This window comes from Cheilinus undulatus, linkage group 15, assembly GCF_018320785.1.
Source record: "Cheilinus undulatus linkage group 15, ASM1832078v1, whole genome shotgun sequence".
In the NCBI taxonomy this organism is placed as follows: Eukaryota; Metazoa; Chordata; class Actinopteri; order Labriformes; family Labridae; genus Cheilinus; species Cheilinus undulatus.
The window spans coordinates 42,761,454-42,777,258 of record NC_054879.1 but is presented as its reverse complement, the minus strand read 5'-3'; the positions used below and the strand labels follow the sequence as shown (position 1 = coordinate 42,777,258).

Sequence of the window (15,805 nt, the reverse complement as noted above, 5' to 3'; positions counted from 1 at the left end):
TGGATTTCATTCCTGCAGGGGAGCAAAGATTATTACAATATTCAGATTACCGAGCAGGGGAAATTAATTGGACTAATTAACATACAAGTAAATGATGATACCGTTAACACATTTCATTAACTCAAACTGTCATTCTATGTTCCTGCTGCACTTGGTATTGCATTACAATGAATTGAATTCATTAAATTATGCAAATGACAGGAACGACAAAACGGACGAGTCCTTTTTAGTGCACATTTTCTGACTGGTTTTCAGCAAATTGACAAAGACTCAGAAAGCATGTGCTCTCCACTCTGATTTACCAGATAAAGCTTTTCATAGATGACCACTTTAATTATGTTCACAGGCACTAAAACCAGGTAGGCTATCATTCATTTTTAACCCTCTAATGTTGCTATTTTGAGCCTGTGTTGGAAGAAAAAAATAGCTGCAGAGCCTAATTAGTGAAGTATCCCATTAACAAAAGAGGTGAGGATGGTGATGCAGCATTTGTTCTACTGTGAATAGCAATGTGGAAATAAAAAAATGAATCTAACAAATGAGGCTGACAAAAACTGTTAATTTCTGAGTTTTTTGGGGAGAAACACAAATCCAGGTGATAAAACCGTCACCTCTCGCACCTCTTCAAAGTCATGAGACTCTTACTTTGTTCTCTAGCAGCAGAATATGTTCCTGACATTTCCCTGTGACATTATCTCGTGGTTAATCGAGGGTCCACTCCTCCTGTTGGCCTCTGTGACTTCTGTCTGCGTCTAAGCAGCAGCTACATGGGGAAGGTCAAGGGGTCAAACATACCTCGTCCTGATCCCTTGGCTGTAGTGACATCTACTGGACTACTAACCCAGAGTGTGAGCCGTGGGGGACGCGCACACACACGACGCCTCTCCTGGCTGGATGGCGAGTCTTTGAAAAGACACAAGAGAGAAGGTTGCAAGTGAAGGGAAAGATTCAAACTTCTCTGGAATATGGAGCCGCCCTCAGAAAGACTCAACTTTGATTCATTAAAACAGAAAGAAAACTCAAGTGTAACAGAAACGTTTATATTGATGTTATATCAACATATTTATACAGAAGAGAAAGACGCTCTTTAAAGCATCTTGGTATTTGCAACTCAGATGGTAAAGAATGATCAAGTGAATCAAGAGGGTGTCCATGTCAAGAGAAATGATTCTGCTGGAGATATCCAATTGAAAAAAATTATTAAATCAAATATGCCACCATAATTCAGAGTCAGTGTGTATTCAATTTAACAATTCAACAGTTTGGGAGGTTCAGAGATAAAATCAAAATAAAAAAACATGTAACAGGAAAATGCAACATACAATCAAAGAAAAAGCATCAACACAAAGACAAAAAAACAATTTACATTTACCGACAATGACTATAAAGGAGAGTTCCTCCAAGAGTGTACAAAACATTTTATACAAAAGGATAAACAAGATGAAAAGTGATGAAAATAGTGCTGTTAAAAGTACCGCTTTCAGACCTACACTGATTTTAAACTGCATGACAGAGCGATAAACGTGTGGAGAATCCAGCAGAGCTGATTCTAGAACATTAACCCACGTGTCATTATTGTACAACCAAACAAAAACAGTGACATGGTAGGATTCAGCGAGCACAGGTAACATGGTGACAGCTTATTTCACTTCAGCTTTTGGTCCATCAAAGAAAAAAAATACATTTCTTCACAACATCCCACCATGGCCCGAGCAGCTACAGGGGTGATTTTACTCTACTCATATCACAGTCACAAAGTCACCCTGAGAGTGGAGACGAATTTGGCAATAACCTCCAAAAAAATGGCTTTTTCTTCATATTACAATGCAAGAATTTTGTTGTCGAAAATCCTCCAAAAAGTTCTTTTTACAAAAACACATTTAATCACATATAGTGGAGCCTTTTGAAATATTTTGGACTTTTAATATTACAAATGCATTTTTAAGTAAAGCCTGATATAAATAGCTATTCAGTCAAAATATTTAACAAGCAAATAATGAGTATCATACCAACAGTTGAAGTTCAAGATCAATTACAATAGAAAAGTTTTGATTGTTTTGATTTTCATCTGTAAATGTGAGCAATTAAGGAAGGCAGGAAGGCTCGCTATTCTGCAAGGACACTGGAAAGAATTAATGCATAATATTAAAACGAAAACACATGACATGAATAAAATTGCATGGACGTAAGCGTTAAAATGACTTCAGCTGATAAAATTAGCTTTCTTGTGAGATTTTGTCTTTGACCGAAAAGGAATACAGAACAAACCTTACCATAAGATTATACCATCAAAGAAAAGAAAGGCAAGGAGAAGATTCGCTCATCTTACCGATAATTTTGTGAAAAACAAATAAAAATCCAAACAAATGGCATCCTACATTTTCGATGACACAATATTGTACAAAATAAGGCATTTCCTTGTGTGTTTACTGCAATGTCTTTTCCATCTTCTTTAAGTCTTCACTACTAGTTTTTCTTTCAGTAAAAACTGGACATGGTTTGACTATTTTTGTGTTAAAATATATATTTATATATTTATAGTTTTTCTTCAAAACTTGAATAAAAATGCAGGTAGGAGTATACAGTATGAGAGAGGCTGCAGAAGTTCATAAGTGGAGTGTAAATCACTCCATGACTTCGCTGGCCGCCACCGTGGTGACGAGCTGCAGAGGGATCTCTGCGTTGGCCAGGATGTCCTGGGCGGTGCTGGACCCCTGCTGGATGTTGGTGAGGATGAGGGTGGTCCCGCCTGCCGTGGTGATGATACTGTCTGAGGACCCCGCCGATTCCATCGAGGCCACCACGGCGCTGCCAGAGTTCACGCCTTTTTTGTTCTGATGGGTTTTAATGTGCTTCGCCAGGTGGTCGCTCCGCATGAAGCGCTTGGAACATTCGGGGCAGACAAACTTCTTCTCTCCTGCCAGACAGAAAATACAGTTTGAGCGATGAAGAGGGACACGCTGAATACATTCAGAGAGGGTCAAATACACTGGCCATCAGGTGGATATGTTTCACAAGTGGGGAGACAAGTTTAGGAAAGTTGAATAGCTTGTCTTATGAATAAAATATTTGATTTTGTCTGCCTACTAAAGGCTGTATGACCGATAGAGGCAAGTTAAATAAGTTCCTGTAAGCCAACCTCTAACTGACAAAAATGACAAATTAATTATAATTTAAGACCATATGACTGATCACATTTTCCATCATATAGAAACCTGGAATTACTGAATATCTTCATGCAAAGTTAACTGTTAAAACCAACTGTTAATATAAGAGTTTAAGCAGACAGAGTAATGAAATGTTGCTTTAGCCAGCACTGTCAGATGCCAGTGACACGTCTGAGTACAGAAGGACCAGGTGCTCATATTTCTTTCCATCGTGGCAGTAAATGTCATCAGATACTGTTAATCATTATGAAGTGCCAGTGTACTTGATAGGAATTCTTATTGGCTGCTTCTCTTCTGCATTCCTGCTTCATTATATTCTGTGGAGCTGTGATTCATGCCATGATGACAGCTGGGAAATATTGTAAAGATTAGATAGGTGATGCTGATAAAAGAGGTTTCAGATTCACAGGATAAAAATAAAAGTGCTACAGCTCACACTTATGTCTCTTGTAATGTTTTTGTTACATAATCTGACGTTAACAGGCTCAGTCAACTGCAGAGACTCTGTAAAATTCCCGTTCTGATCCAGAAAATTATCACCAAGTTTATGAATCTGCATTTATTCATCATAACACCCTTCGATCCTTGCCTGACATTTAACATGTAAATCTCAAACAGGACAAACGCTGTCATTTAGTCCCTGACTCATGCTGTGCAGGGCTCAAATTAACACATTTTACTGATTTTACTGATGTTTTTCCTGATGTGCAAACACAGAGGGAGCAGAAAAAGGGCACCTGTGTGTGTTCTCCTGTGTCTCTGAAGCTCGTCGCTGCGTGTGAACCTCTTTCCACAGAACATCCAGCTGCAAACAAAAGGTCGCTCCCCAGAATGCCAGCGCAGGTGTGCTCGCAGGTGCGACGTCTTTCCATATACTTTCCCGCAGCCCGCGATGTGGCAGATGTGTTGCTTCTTCTTTCCTGTGCTGGATCCTCTGAGAAACACAGGGACAGGCAGTCAGAACACTGATGTGTGTTTTTTTTTCTCTGTGTAGCTGTACAGAGTGTGTTCAGTCAGAGAGAAAAGCAGCAGAAATCATCACTCACCTGCCGCCTGACTCTTTACAGTTAGGGCAGGTACACGCCACTCGCCGCAGCCTTTTGCCCTCCTGGCCCAGCTGATCCTCCTCGTCCACCAGCCTGACATGAAGGTTTGACAGATCGCTGGTGTTCAGGGTGGAGTCAGTGCTCAGCTGCCAGTCTCCAGAGTCCGGCTCTTCTTTTATACGGATGTCTGAAATTAATTAATGTGTATACATTTATGTCAGGACTAGTTCAGGTTCATTTTCCTAAAGCCTGCACAGTACGCCAGCTCCTATGAATGACAGGTTTGCTGTTAATTTCAGGGGTTAAAATTCAAATACAGAAGAGTGATAAAATAATAATAGTTAATGGCCAGAAAATGTATAAATGACAATTTTGATCGCTAATTCAAAGTACCCTGTGGACTTCTGGGTATACATGAGTGGCAGAAAATTCAAGCTGCATAGAAAAAAAATCAATGCAAAGCTGCTTTAACTTCATACATTGTGCATTTTGTTTAACCTAGTTTTGATATTAAACACAAATAACAAACTGTTGTAGTAAAAACACTACAAATTTGAGGATAAATTATGAGCATAGTAAAAGCTGTAAACAAAAAATAGGGTTTTACTTTATTTATTCCAAAAAAACACTGAGATGCACAATTACTAGGTGGTGTAACAGTTTTAAGAGGTCACAGTTCAGTTCAGCTTCAGTTCTTCAGGAAAACAGCGAAGTAAGGTCCCAGATTCATAATTCTAGGATTCCCTCTTTTATCATTTTAACTGACAGTGGTTCTGCTCTACACTTTGTTCCACCTAGTATTATTAAGAATGACCTGTGATAATTTGTAGATGTGACAAAAAGGCAGAAAAGACAACAACTATGTAACACAGAAATGAATAGCCTATTTATTTCCTGATCTGAAATGGTACAATACACATAATTTTAAAAAGCTCAGAAAAATATGTGCATGTATAATATTTACATAGCATTTTCAGATTTGTTAAGGAAAGTATTGCATCTTACACTTTGCGTCTACTATTGCGTCTTATTTATTTTTTGTAAGATTATTTTGATTTATATATATTTTTGTATGACCATTTTGCCCTCTTTTTTTCTACAAATTTGAAATAAATGTCAATTCAAATGTTTATGATTCATGAAGTGAGCCGTGGCACTGCCATATAGTTGCCAGTAAATAGCCGGTGCAGTGGTTACTCAGACGTTAAGGACCACAGACTAGCTTATGCAAACATAGGATGGTACATTGTAGAATAGCCTGAGGAGAGCGCTTTAACACACTTGTAGAGGATTGTTCTCTTCTTCTGCAGGATTTATGCCAGCCGGTATTTACCAGCTTTTGGCTAGTTTGACTTTCTGGCAGATTATGGCCGGCCACACACTAAACGATTTTTTAATCTGAAATGATTTTAAAACCATGGGAGACCACAGACTTCAGGTCAATTTCCAAAGATTTTTCATTTTTAATCCTCTGAACCCACACACTAGACGACTCAGCCAGATTGTCCGATCACTGGAGACCACACACCTGCCAACCTGCCTACGACCTCTTATGATCACGTGACTTCAAGAAAAAAAAAAAAGGCTGCCCGGGCATGCCCGTTACAGGTGAAGCAAAAATCATTAAACAAGGGAAAGACTCGGGATGAAATCCTGGCTGGAATTATGGTACCGTTGTGTTTATGGATGTGAGTGGTGAAAGTACATATGATCCATCTGGTGATACTACCGGTGTGCTCGCTTTCACTGGTTGTTGTGGGTACTCCGTCAGCGGCACTACGACCTAGAATCTTAAATATCAAATGTGTTTGAGTCTGGGAGGCTACGACACGATTTGGAGCAGTAAATTAATCGTGTTGACACCACACACACATGCAGACTGCTCAGATAAATAATGGTTTGCGATGAGGCTCCAGTCGGTATATGCCCCCACAATCATCAAAAATTGGGCTTAAAATCCTGTAGTGGGTGGCTGGCTTAAGTTATTAACAGCCAAAATGTGCAGCTGAAAAGATGATGCATAAATTACAAGGGAATTAATACAAACCACATCTACGATTACCTAAAAGATGAGTTGCCAAGGGGGCTTCAATATAAACTCTACAGCCTACTTTCCTTGTGTGGTTATGCTACTTCCTGTTTAGCACTAACGTTTATCTACTTAACAGCACATGGCTAATACAGGTGGTGAATATTCATGTGGTCAACGTGGATGACAAAGCTCATCTTCAGGAAGTATAAAGCCACTAAAAAAACGATGCAGAGAAATGGACGGCATGGAAGGATTTTCAGTTAGTAGTTGATGCAGGTAATGATGAAGCCAAAATCAGGGGAACTCTAGAAGGCTCAGCGACAACAACACTGATGCAGTGCTCGGGAAAAGGACAGCCCTGCACTGAGCAGAGTTCCAGTAGACTTTAGAGACTGGGTAAATCTACTGATGACAAAGGATGTTCCTACGCATCTATTTCCCTATTCGGCTAAACACTCATTTAAATTTCGTTTAGCTGACTAGTCTAAAGAGCACAGAAAACAGTCAAATTCCTCACAGGGTCATTGTGTTAGCAGGTGTGACGTTAGTCTGATATACTCCATACAGCAAGGCTAACATTACAAGCTAGCGCCACCAGCCTTCGTTCCTCTTTGTAGATTAATATCGTGCTTTGACATGTGGCCTCTTTTCACTTCTGGTGGAAGTTATACGTGAGTTCAACCCTCAGTCACCTACACACCATTTTATTTCCATATTACTTTAAAAAGCTATCATACTGTGCTATTCCTATGACTCACTAACCACTAAGTCACTGCTGACTTTCTCACGTTTACATCCGTGAAGTGCCGGACAGGAAGGCAGTGGCAATTAACTGAAATTACAGCGGCCTCTAGCGGTGGGAGGTTCCCTACAGCTTAAAAGAGAATTACAGACCAAGATTTTAAGCCTGTGTTTATAAAAAATTATAGGTAATTAGTTTAACCGACTGGTAAATTCCGCAACGGCTACTTTGATAAACAAATTTAACTGTAGCGATAAACTGTGCGTATCCCTAGTGATGGCATCGCAGATTGAGCATAACTGTATTTAACAGAGAATCATGTTGTGCAGAGCGTCATGGATGGTTTGGGCTGGGGCCGAGAGCACCATCTCAGTTACCCGAAGGTGGGAGTCGTTGCTTGGGGCTTCCTGGCAATTCCAGCCCAGTATCAGCAGTATCAGCAGGGAAACAAAGTCGACCAGAGGAGGACTGCACTGGACTGTCAACATTGGAAACTTTCCCTTTCTTTGGTTCTACTCCAAATGAACCACAATGGTTGGATTTTATAGTTTTATGGTAGCGGCGGTTACAGTTGAGTTCATCAGTTTAGGAGGACTGGCAGAAGAATATCTTCAACAGTAAGACTTTAATTTAACTTAAGTTACAGTTTTAACATGGTTTTAATGTAAAATGACTGCTGCCAGCTATTTGTTGCAACAGTTTGTTGGTGTTTTCTGTGCAGGATGTTTTTTGGCTGTATTGAGCTACCGAGCTGCAGTGGCAGTTAATGTGCTAACAGGCTAACTGAGGGCTAACAGAGCTAGCATGAAGCTAAATGCTTCTGTTTGAATATGTGTTCAACAAAAGTGTATCTGACAGTGTGTAAAAACTGCTTATTACATGTTTCATCACATTTGTTCAAACAACTTCCATACAGCTAAATAAAATTATTTTTCTAAGTCATTTCAAAGGTCTGGTCATGTTTAATCTGTGTAAACAAACAGGCTTTAACAGGGTAACAACTCTGGATTACTGTGCTTGGTTTCTGCTATCTTGGACTCAGGTCAGGTTTAGGCAGATGTGTGTCCTCAGCCCCTGCTGTGGCACAGTCATGATGCTGTATCACAGCATTCATTGCTGTTAAATGTGGGTTATAAGCTATATATGTTTATCTTAAAAATATGTCCTATAGTTGCTCTATATGGCCGGGATCCTTTAAGGACTGCAGGCTGTATTGGCCAACAAAAATGTCTAGCGAAAATTCAGATCCACGCATAGCCTTTAAAATACATTAACACAGGTAATGTCTTAACCCTTTCTACTTTCACACCCAGATGCTTTTTAAAAAACAGTGTGAAGACTCTTAGGGGAAGGATGAGAAGCCGGCAGGTGTCGTACTGCCGCTGCTCTTTGCTACTGAGTCAAACATTTCTTCTTTGTGTATCTTATCGTGCCTGCTTCTTCCTCCTTGTTGTTGAATATTTAATAGCGGTTGGCAAAAATTACAAGCGTTACTGCCACCTAGATTAGCATGTTAATACTGCTGTGTCTGTTTTCCTTTATTCCATTTGTTGTTGGATTTAGTGCAACACACAGCAACCCCCGGATCATGACAGTTATGGATGAATATAAAAACTGCTACACCCCTACATTTTACTATAAGCAGCTGTACTATTGGGTTTGATATGTCTTCATAAAATGTTGTGATTAAAAAGGCCTACTTTTGATAAAATTAAAAAATACGAAAAAAGCTTAATTTACAAATAATAAAATTTTCATCTTTGCAGATTTCAGAGCTATCTGTTTGCTACTGGTATAACAAAAAAAACAGCTCTTCAATAAAATTCAATGAATGCACTTACCGGATACATAATTTAATAATTCTGCACTTGATAAGCCCTTCTAAAGATGTCGAATATGTATATTTTTACTGATTAATTTACATTTTTTGGTGAATAAAGCAATCAGGGATGTGATTCAACATAATTTTGCCTGCAAAGCTGTTTTAAAAGCCTTGCACTTCCTTTTTTGCATTGTGCATTTTCTGATCAGACCTCTCCTTAGGTTAAAGATGGGAGGGACCATGCAGGATTTATGCAAAACTCTTGCATCAATAACAGTTTTAAAGACTTAATTTGGCCCATCCTAAAGGTGTAACCTACCTAACAATAGAGTCATGGAGGTGTCATTCAAACATGGTCTGTACACGCCCACACTGACCTGAGAGGAGGTCTAATCAGGCAACAAAATGACAACAAACCTGTGTAGGTGTCTGAAACAAAGCTGTTTTCCCTAATAAATTCTGCTACTTTACCTCCAGCGTTGCCCGTGTCTCCTTCCTGCTGGGCCACTGAGTTGACCGTCACTGTCTGCAGGTTGGGGATCTGCCCTGTGCTGATGCTTACTGGATTGGAACCCAGGGACAGGGTCTGGACAGGAGCCAATGTGATCTGCTGTGGAGGTGTTGTGGGCAGCTGGAGGTTCTGCAGATTCTGCACTCCCTGCACCTGAAAGGTCTGCCACTGAATCTGGCCTGACGGTGTGACTGTCTGCGCTTGGATGATGAAGGTCCCCGGGTTTATCAGCTGCACATTCTGCAGGTTCTGCCCACCTGTCGCCACAGACTGCACCACCTGACCGTTGGTCGTCTGTATCGGCACCTGCTGCAGCTGCAGGATGGGTTGGGCCGAGGACACCTGCACACTCTGCTCCTGGTTCTGCTGGATGAAACCCCCCTGTAGACCAGAACTCGAGTCAGCTTGCTCTGTGGTCACTGAGGACAGCGATGCGTCCTGCGTGAGTAGACCTGATTCGTTTGCTGGAATGTGAAGCTGAGAGGAAGACGTTGGCACAAAAATCTCCGGATTTGCATTCGAGTCATTTACCGGTAGTGTCTGTGAGAGGTGATTATCCGTCTTCGCCAGACTCTCTGAGCTGTCCACAGGCTGACTCGTCATAATCAGCTGGCCGTCAGCAGTGACCCCAGTCGCTATCGTCTGAGCGCCGGACAGGCCGAGAGAGTCCAAGTCCACACTGTTAATAGGAACAAAAGTGATGTTCCCCGGCAGACCCACAGGCACATTAGTAACAACCTGACCCTGGTTGTTGAAAGTGGAGCTGCCAATAGAAACCCCCTGGATCTGCTGGACATTAGCAGTCTGTGAAATGAGGTTCTGGTTGTTATTAAGGATGTTTGCAGCAGATGTCACACTCAGACTTTGGCTGCCATCTGGCAGGATCTGAATCTGCCCCGTGGCATCCTGAGTCAGAGTGGCTCCCTCCACGCCGGATGTGGAGAAGCTCAGCTGTCCATCGGCTGTCTGAATCTGAGGAATCACTTGGTACTGAATGTTAGGCACTGAATTGGCAGAGGAAGTGTCTGTTCCCGAAGTCACGAAGATTGGCTGACTCTGTAAGTTCTGTAGAGGAAGAACATACTGTCCATTTGATGTCAGTATTCCCTGACTTTGGATTTGTATCATTCCAGACTCATCCTTTGATGACGTTGGGGTCAGCACCTCCCATTTATCAGTCCCAGTGAGATGCGTTGATGGGTCCGATGTCTGAGGAAGCAAATTATGAAAGAGAATATTAGTCAACTGTTGTTAATTAAACATATTAAGCAACATAAACGGCTGACTGGGATCTTGACCTCTTTTTTAGATTTTATATCATTGCCCAGAGGCTGAGCAGAGCTAAACATATATATGACAGAGGTACCAGTTGACACATCACAATAGAAACAAGAGTTGGCAGGTAGCAAATTCAGGGCAGGCAAAAAAAAAAAAAAGAGATTTTTTCTCTAAATTTGCTGGAGGCTTCAAATGTCATCCCAACTGTAGTGTCCTTGGATCAAATGAACACTAACAGCAATATTGTTGTTTGCACATATGCTTTAGATGTGCATAAAATTACCAAAGATTATTGTAAATTCTAAGCTGAATTAGTCTGACAGTAAATCATAATTTGACAGCGTTTTAGAGTTGTCATCCTTGATCTCTAGTGCAACAGGCAGCACAAAGTAAATAAGCCAGAAAAGTCAAAAGCAAGATTTTGAATCAAAGGATTACCCGCCAAAATTAAACACAGAAAATTAGTGAGGAAAAAGGAGCTGGTTCCAGCTGTATCAAAAGATTTTGTGTAAAGCCCAGGAAAAACCTTTTCAATATGACTGTAACTGCAACAAAGAATAAACTTTCAACAACACTCTTAAATGCTTTTGTAGTCAATGGTACAAGCCTTGAGGGGTGCTCATGCCCTCTCTTTCAATGGTAGATTCTCTACAGTATATCAGCCTAATCTGATTTTGATGGAGGAATAAAAATTGACTCACTGAAAAAAGTCTGGTTTAAAACACTGATCAAAGAGGACCAATGTAACACAGGGTCTATTGCTTAAAATTAAACTTCAATGTTACTCAGAAATATGCAACAGTTAAGCATGAAAGAATTTAATGTTCTCTGGGTTTTTTTTTTCAACTGTTTTCATTGATAAAAATATAACAATCAGATTATGATTTAGTGACAAAAGCATTTGGACAGAATACATTATTGTACCCAATGGAGTGGTTGAAATTAATGTAAATCAATCCCAAATGTAGTCTGCAGGCATTAAGCTACAGGTTTAGGCAGTAAGTACAACACTGTCCCAAGCAACTGGTGATAAACAATCTTGTCATATAACAGAAATGCATAACCAAATATTACCACAGAAAGAGTCGGCATCATCACAGGCACATTTGGTCAACAAACGTCACATGGATAGAAATATTTCAGATGCACTTATTGATTTGGTTTACACTTAAAAATTAAAAAAAAAAATCACATAGGGATGCACGGTACTATCGAATATATCAATATTTACCAAACAATTCCACCCAATACTGATGTTTTTATGTAGTTCAGACCTTAAACTTCAACCCTTAAACACAAAATTTAAAGTCTGAAGATTAATAAATTCTAATTCAGTCGTAACATATTAAAACATACTTTAAAGTTTAAGAACTGATGATTAAAGAAGAAAAAGATCCGCTGATACAGGCAGAAATATGGCAGAAAGAAATGTTCATATCTGCTGATACTGATAATTCACTTTTTAAGCTAACAACTGCCAATATTATACCAATAATATCATGCATCCCTACCTTCAAATGTAACAAAAAGTACCATCTTGTTTTGATTTCAAAGTACATAGGCTACAATTATAAAATGCAATGCAAGCTTAGCCACATTCCCACCACCAGTTTTTGACTGTAGGCATCACTTCTGCAGTAGCTGTGTCAGATCTATCAGAGGTGCTGACTTACCACAGCAGCGGCACCACCTCTGTCCACCTCTGACAACGGTGGCCCAGCCTTAGTGCAGGTGGTTGCTAGGAGGTCGAGAGGTGATGGCTGAGTGTCCTACTCCCACCGAGCAAGTTTAAAGGGAAGAAAGTGGGTGGCCATTAGTTTGGGCCAAATAGAAAGTATGATTCATAGCCTAAGAACAGAGTGAAGTTTGGAGGTTAGAGGAGTTTTTTGTCCTGTGTTGAGCCCCCCAAGCAGCACCTTAGATAACACCCAGGTAGAATTATGGTCTGGATGGAGATTACACCCTGTCACTTCAGTCCTATTTTAGAAGGCGGGATTTTTAAGCTGTCTGGGAGGTTCAAGTCAGGGTACCATACCCCCCTCCAAGTCTGAAATGTGTGAACTTCGGCTAGCACCACTCAGGTACTGAAGACGTAGCAACGACGTATATTGAGAGTCCCAATCTGCAGAAGCGGATCTTACCTGATTGCCTGTGCCTTCCTCCTGCTGCAGAAAGTCGCTTTGACTACTGTCCGCGTCCAATGCAGCCATATCCTCTGGTCTCATCGGCTGTTCTGGGGCTATGTAAAAAAAAGCACAGAGCTTAGAGTGGAAACAGCTGCGGCTAACGTTAGCTAAACAAACCTGAACCCACACAGAGAGCTAACTTGCATTTCTAACGTTATTGAACAACATACGAGGAGCTAACAATACAGCCATAACCATCTCTAACTATTACACCAAGCACCGTTAAGAAACTACGAAACCGTGGAAATAACTTTAAGAATAGCTGTTTCCCTAGCAAGCTATACTCGTTAGCAGCGCTAACGAGTTCGGTGCTAGCTACGGGGAAGCTGCTAAGTTAGCCTGCTTTGATTAGCACTATCACCATCAAGCTTCACTGCTAGCCTGCTAGCGAGCTAAATTAGCCAGAGGGTTCCTCTGGTAACGTTAGCCTGTTAGCTTACGTGGGTGAAGAATAAGATGAGATATTACATACCAGTCATTGCGTGACTTGCTTTGAAACGTTGGGCTCTGATGGTCACAAGCCACCGGACATGATCACCAAATTAAATTGATTGTATGCGCGTAAAAATAGGTGATAACTGTCAGTATTTTTTCTATTTTGATTGACGGGCGGTAGGTAACACAAAGGGTGGGGCCTCCAGTGTTGACTGGGAGTATTTGCGTCACATACCGGAAACCCCGCCGTTCCACTTAAAGCTGATTGGTTAATCGTTTTACACGCTGTTGTTTCATTTGTCAGCCGACGTGTCGGTCATCTTTTGTTGGAGCCTTTTCCTGTTTGTTATGCATTATCAGTGTAACAGTGAAGATGGTTGTGAGTGTGGTAGTTACATGATGTACTTAAACTTACACTTATGCTCACATTCTGTTCAGATGAAAACCAAACAACATACTAAACTTACAACAGCCATAAATATCGATCCTAATTAATTGTATTTATGCTTTGGATCTATTTACACACCATTTTAATAAGCTGGACTGTCCACAGAATTGGCTGGCCCCTGAAAATCTAAGAGAATGAGTCTTCCCCAGCTGAGATTTATTGATTATATCAATACATGTGTTGGTTCACTTGCACGGAGGATAATATCCTTACTAACAGTTTTCTTATTTTGAGGCTGAAAAGTGTCAAGCTTTTTTTTTTATGGGTCTGATGTTGAAATTATTTATGTGTGCTTTTTCAACACCATTTTCACAGTATTTGCATCTTCTTTTTTTGCATCTTTTGACCCATTTTTGATTGTTTTTGCCCATTGTAGCCTGTCTTACAAAATTAAACTCATTTTTGCCCCTTTAAGCCCTTTCTCAATCAATCAATCAATCAATCAATTCCTTTATTGATTCTAACTTATTTTCACCAGCATACACAATTTTTTTTGCCACAGTCTTTCCACATTTCACCAATTGATGCTACTTTTTTCAATTTTTTGCTTATTTTTGTCACTTTCTTTACCATATTAAGCATTTTTTACTGCTTTTTGACCTTTTCCCCACTTTTCGCCCATTTGGCCACACTTCTTTTCACTTTTATCCTGCTAATTTCTGAGTCATTTTTGCCACTACAAACAAATTTTTGCAACTTTCTTGCCATTTTTGCCAAATTCTTCCCACTTTGGACCCATTATGCCACCTTTTTTTCCATGTTGGTCAATTCTTTTTGTCACTATTAACCATTTTTTGCTACCTTTGCACCCTTTTTTTTCCAAAATGTGAACATTTTTTACTCTTTTCACTCTTCTCTTTTTTGCCATTGTAAGCCCATTTTTGACACATTTTTGTTACCTGTCGCCTATTTTTACCAATTCTTTTGACACTTTAACCTATTTTGGACACTTCTTTTTGCCACTATTCACCTAATTTTGCCAGTCTTTTCCCCTATTTTGTATTTTTTTTGCCATTTAATCCACTTCTTTGCAACTTTAACCAGTTTTTGCTCCTTTGCACCAATTTTTTGTCTCTTTTCCCAATCATTGAATTCTTTTCATTGAAGATGTCTCAGTTTCTTCTTCTTTGTTTTCTGGCTTCCTGATGTTTGTGTACGTCACGGGCCTAGCAATGAAGTAAATAATAATAAATAATAATAATAATAATATCTTGTATCTATATAGCACCTTTCAAGGAACCCAAGGACGCTTTACAAGAACCTCTAAGACATGGACAGACTGTGAGGGGTAGGATGAGTGTAAGGGGTGGTTTAGTGAAGACCGTAGGCTGTGGTGAACAGGTGGTGCTTAAGATGTTTTTAGAAAATGTCCAGAGATGGAGCGCTACGGATGTCTGCAGGCAGAATGTTCCAGAGGGTGGGGGGGTGCAGCGCTGAAGGCTCTGTCTCCATACTGTAGGTTCAGAGTTTGGTTTTGGGTATGGAAAATAGGCCAGTGTCTGAAGACCGAAGGTTCTGAGATGGTGTGTATGAATGGAGGACATCAGAGAGGTATTGAGGAGCCTGGGCATGGAGAGATTGAGGAGGAGGATTTTGTAGTTGATGCAGGACCTGATAGGGAGCCGGTGAAGGTGGATGAGGGTCGGAGTGATGTGCTGCCAGGGTCTGGTGCGGGTGAGAACTCTAGCTGCACATTTTTGGACAAACTGGAAGGTTATGAAGGCATGAATGAGAGTTTCTGCCACGGGGTCTGGGAGTGATGATTGGAGTCTGGAGATGTTCCTGAGGTGAAAGAAAGCAGATCTGGTCAGGGATTTTGACTTGAAGGAGAGGGTGGAGTCCAGGATGACGCCCAGGCTTTGGTACCAAAAGTACCCTAATAATCTTTTAAAGAGTATTTTGATTTTAGTTGATGAAATACTGAAAACAGTGTTTTGCTACAAATGCTAAAAATGGATTACAAAGTACAGAATAGGTGCTGAAACAAACCTAAGAAGTGATATTTTAACATGAATCACCTTAAAACCGTTTGAAAATTCATATTTCTTCAGATATAATTCCAGTTAGTTTATTCATTTTTAAATCTTAATGTTGAGTTGAGCCTGCTGCAGTGATTGTGCCTAAAACCATACTAATGC

The 15,805-nt window shown here is 40.3% G+C and overlaps 1 protein-coding gene across 2 annotated transcripts; it reads right to left on the bottom strand.

Annotated features, from left to right (window-relative positions):
• Window positions 1-1,024: 1,024 nt before the first annotated feature.
• sp3a (sp3a transcription factor) lies at window positions 1,025-13,416 on the bottom strand. 2 transcript variants are annotated; one of them, XM_041807563.1, is made up of 7 exons: window positions 13,257-13,416; window positions 12,740-12,837; window positions 12,272-12,367; window positions 9,281-10,529; window positions 4,214-4,400; window positions 3,905-4,101; window positions 1,025-2,917 (listed from the first exon to the last, which is right to left on the bottom strand). In XM_041807563.1, the coding sequence occupies exons 1-7, from the start codon at window positions 13,261-13,263 to the stop codon at window positions 2,625-2,627; spliced, it is 2,127 nt and encodes a 708-aa protein (XP_041663497.1). In that variant the 5' UTR covers window positions 13,264-13,416; the 3' UTR covers window positions 1,025-2,624. The 2 variants fall into 2 exon arrangements, with proteins under 2 accessions (XP_041663497.1, XP_041663498.1); XM_041807564.1 differs by lacking the exon at window positions 12,272-12,367.
• Between the last annotated feature and the right edge of the window lie 2,389 nt (window positions 13,417-15,805).

Excerpts from the sequence above, each read along its gene's own strand:
- sp3a (XM_041807563.1), bottom strand. Across the intron at positions 12,368-12,739 it reads AGGAAGGCACAGGCAATCAG|GACACTCAGCCATCACCTCT; the intron begins GTAAGATCCGCT and ends CGGTGGGAGTAG. Across the intron at positions 2,918-3,904 it reads ACACAGGAGAACACACACAG|GAGAGAAGAAGTTTGTCTGC; the intron begins GTGCCCTTTTTC and ends TCTGTCTGGCAG.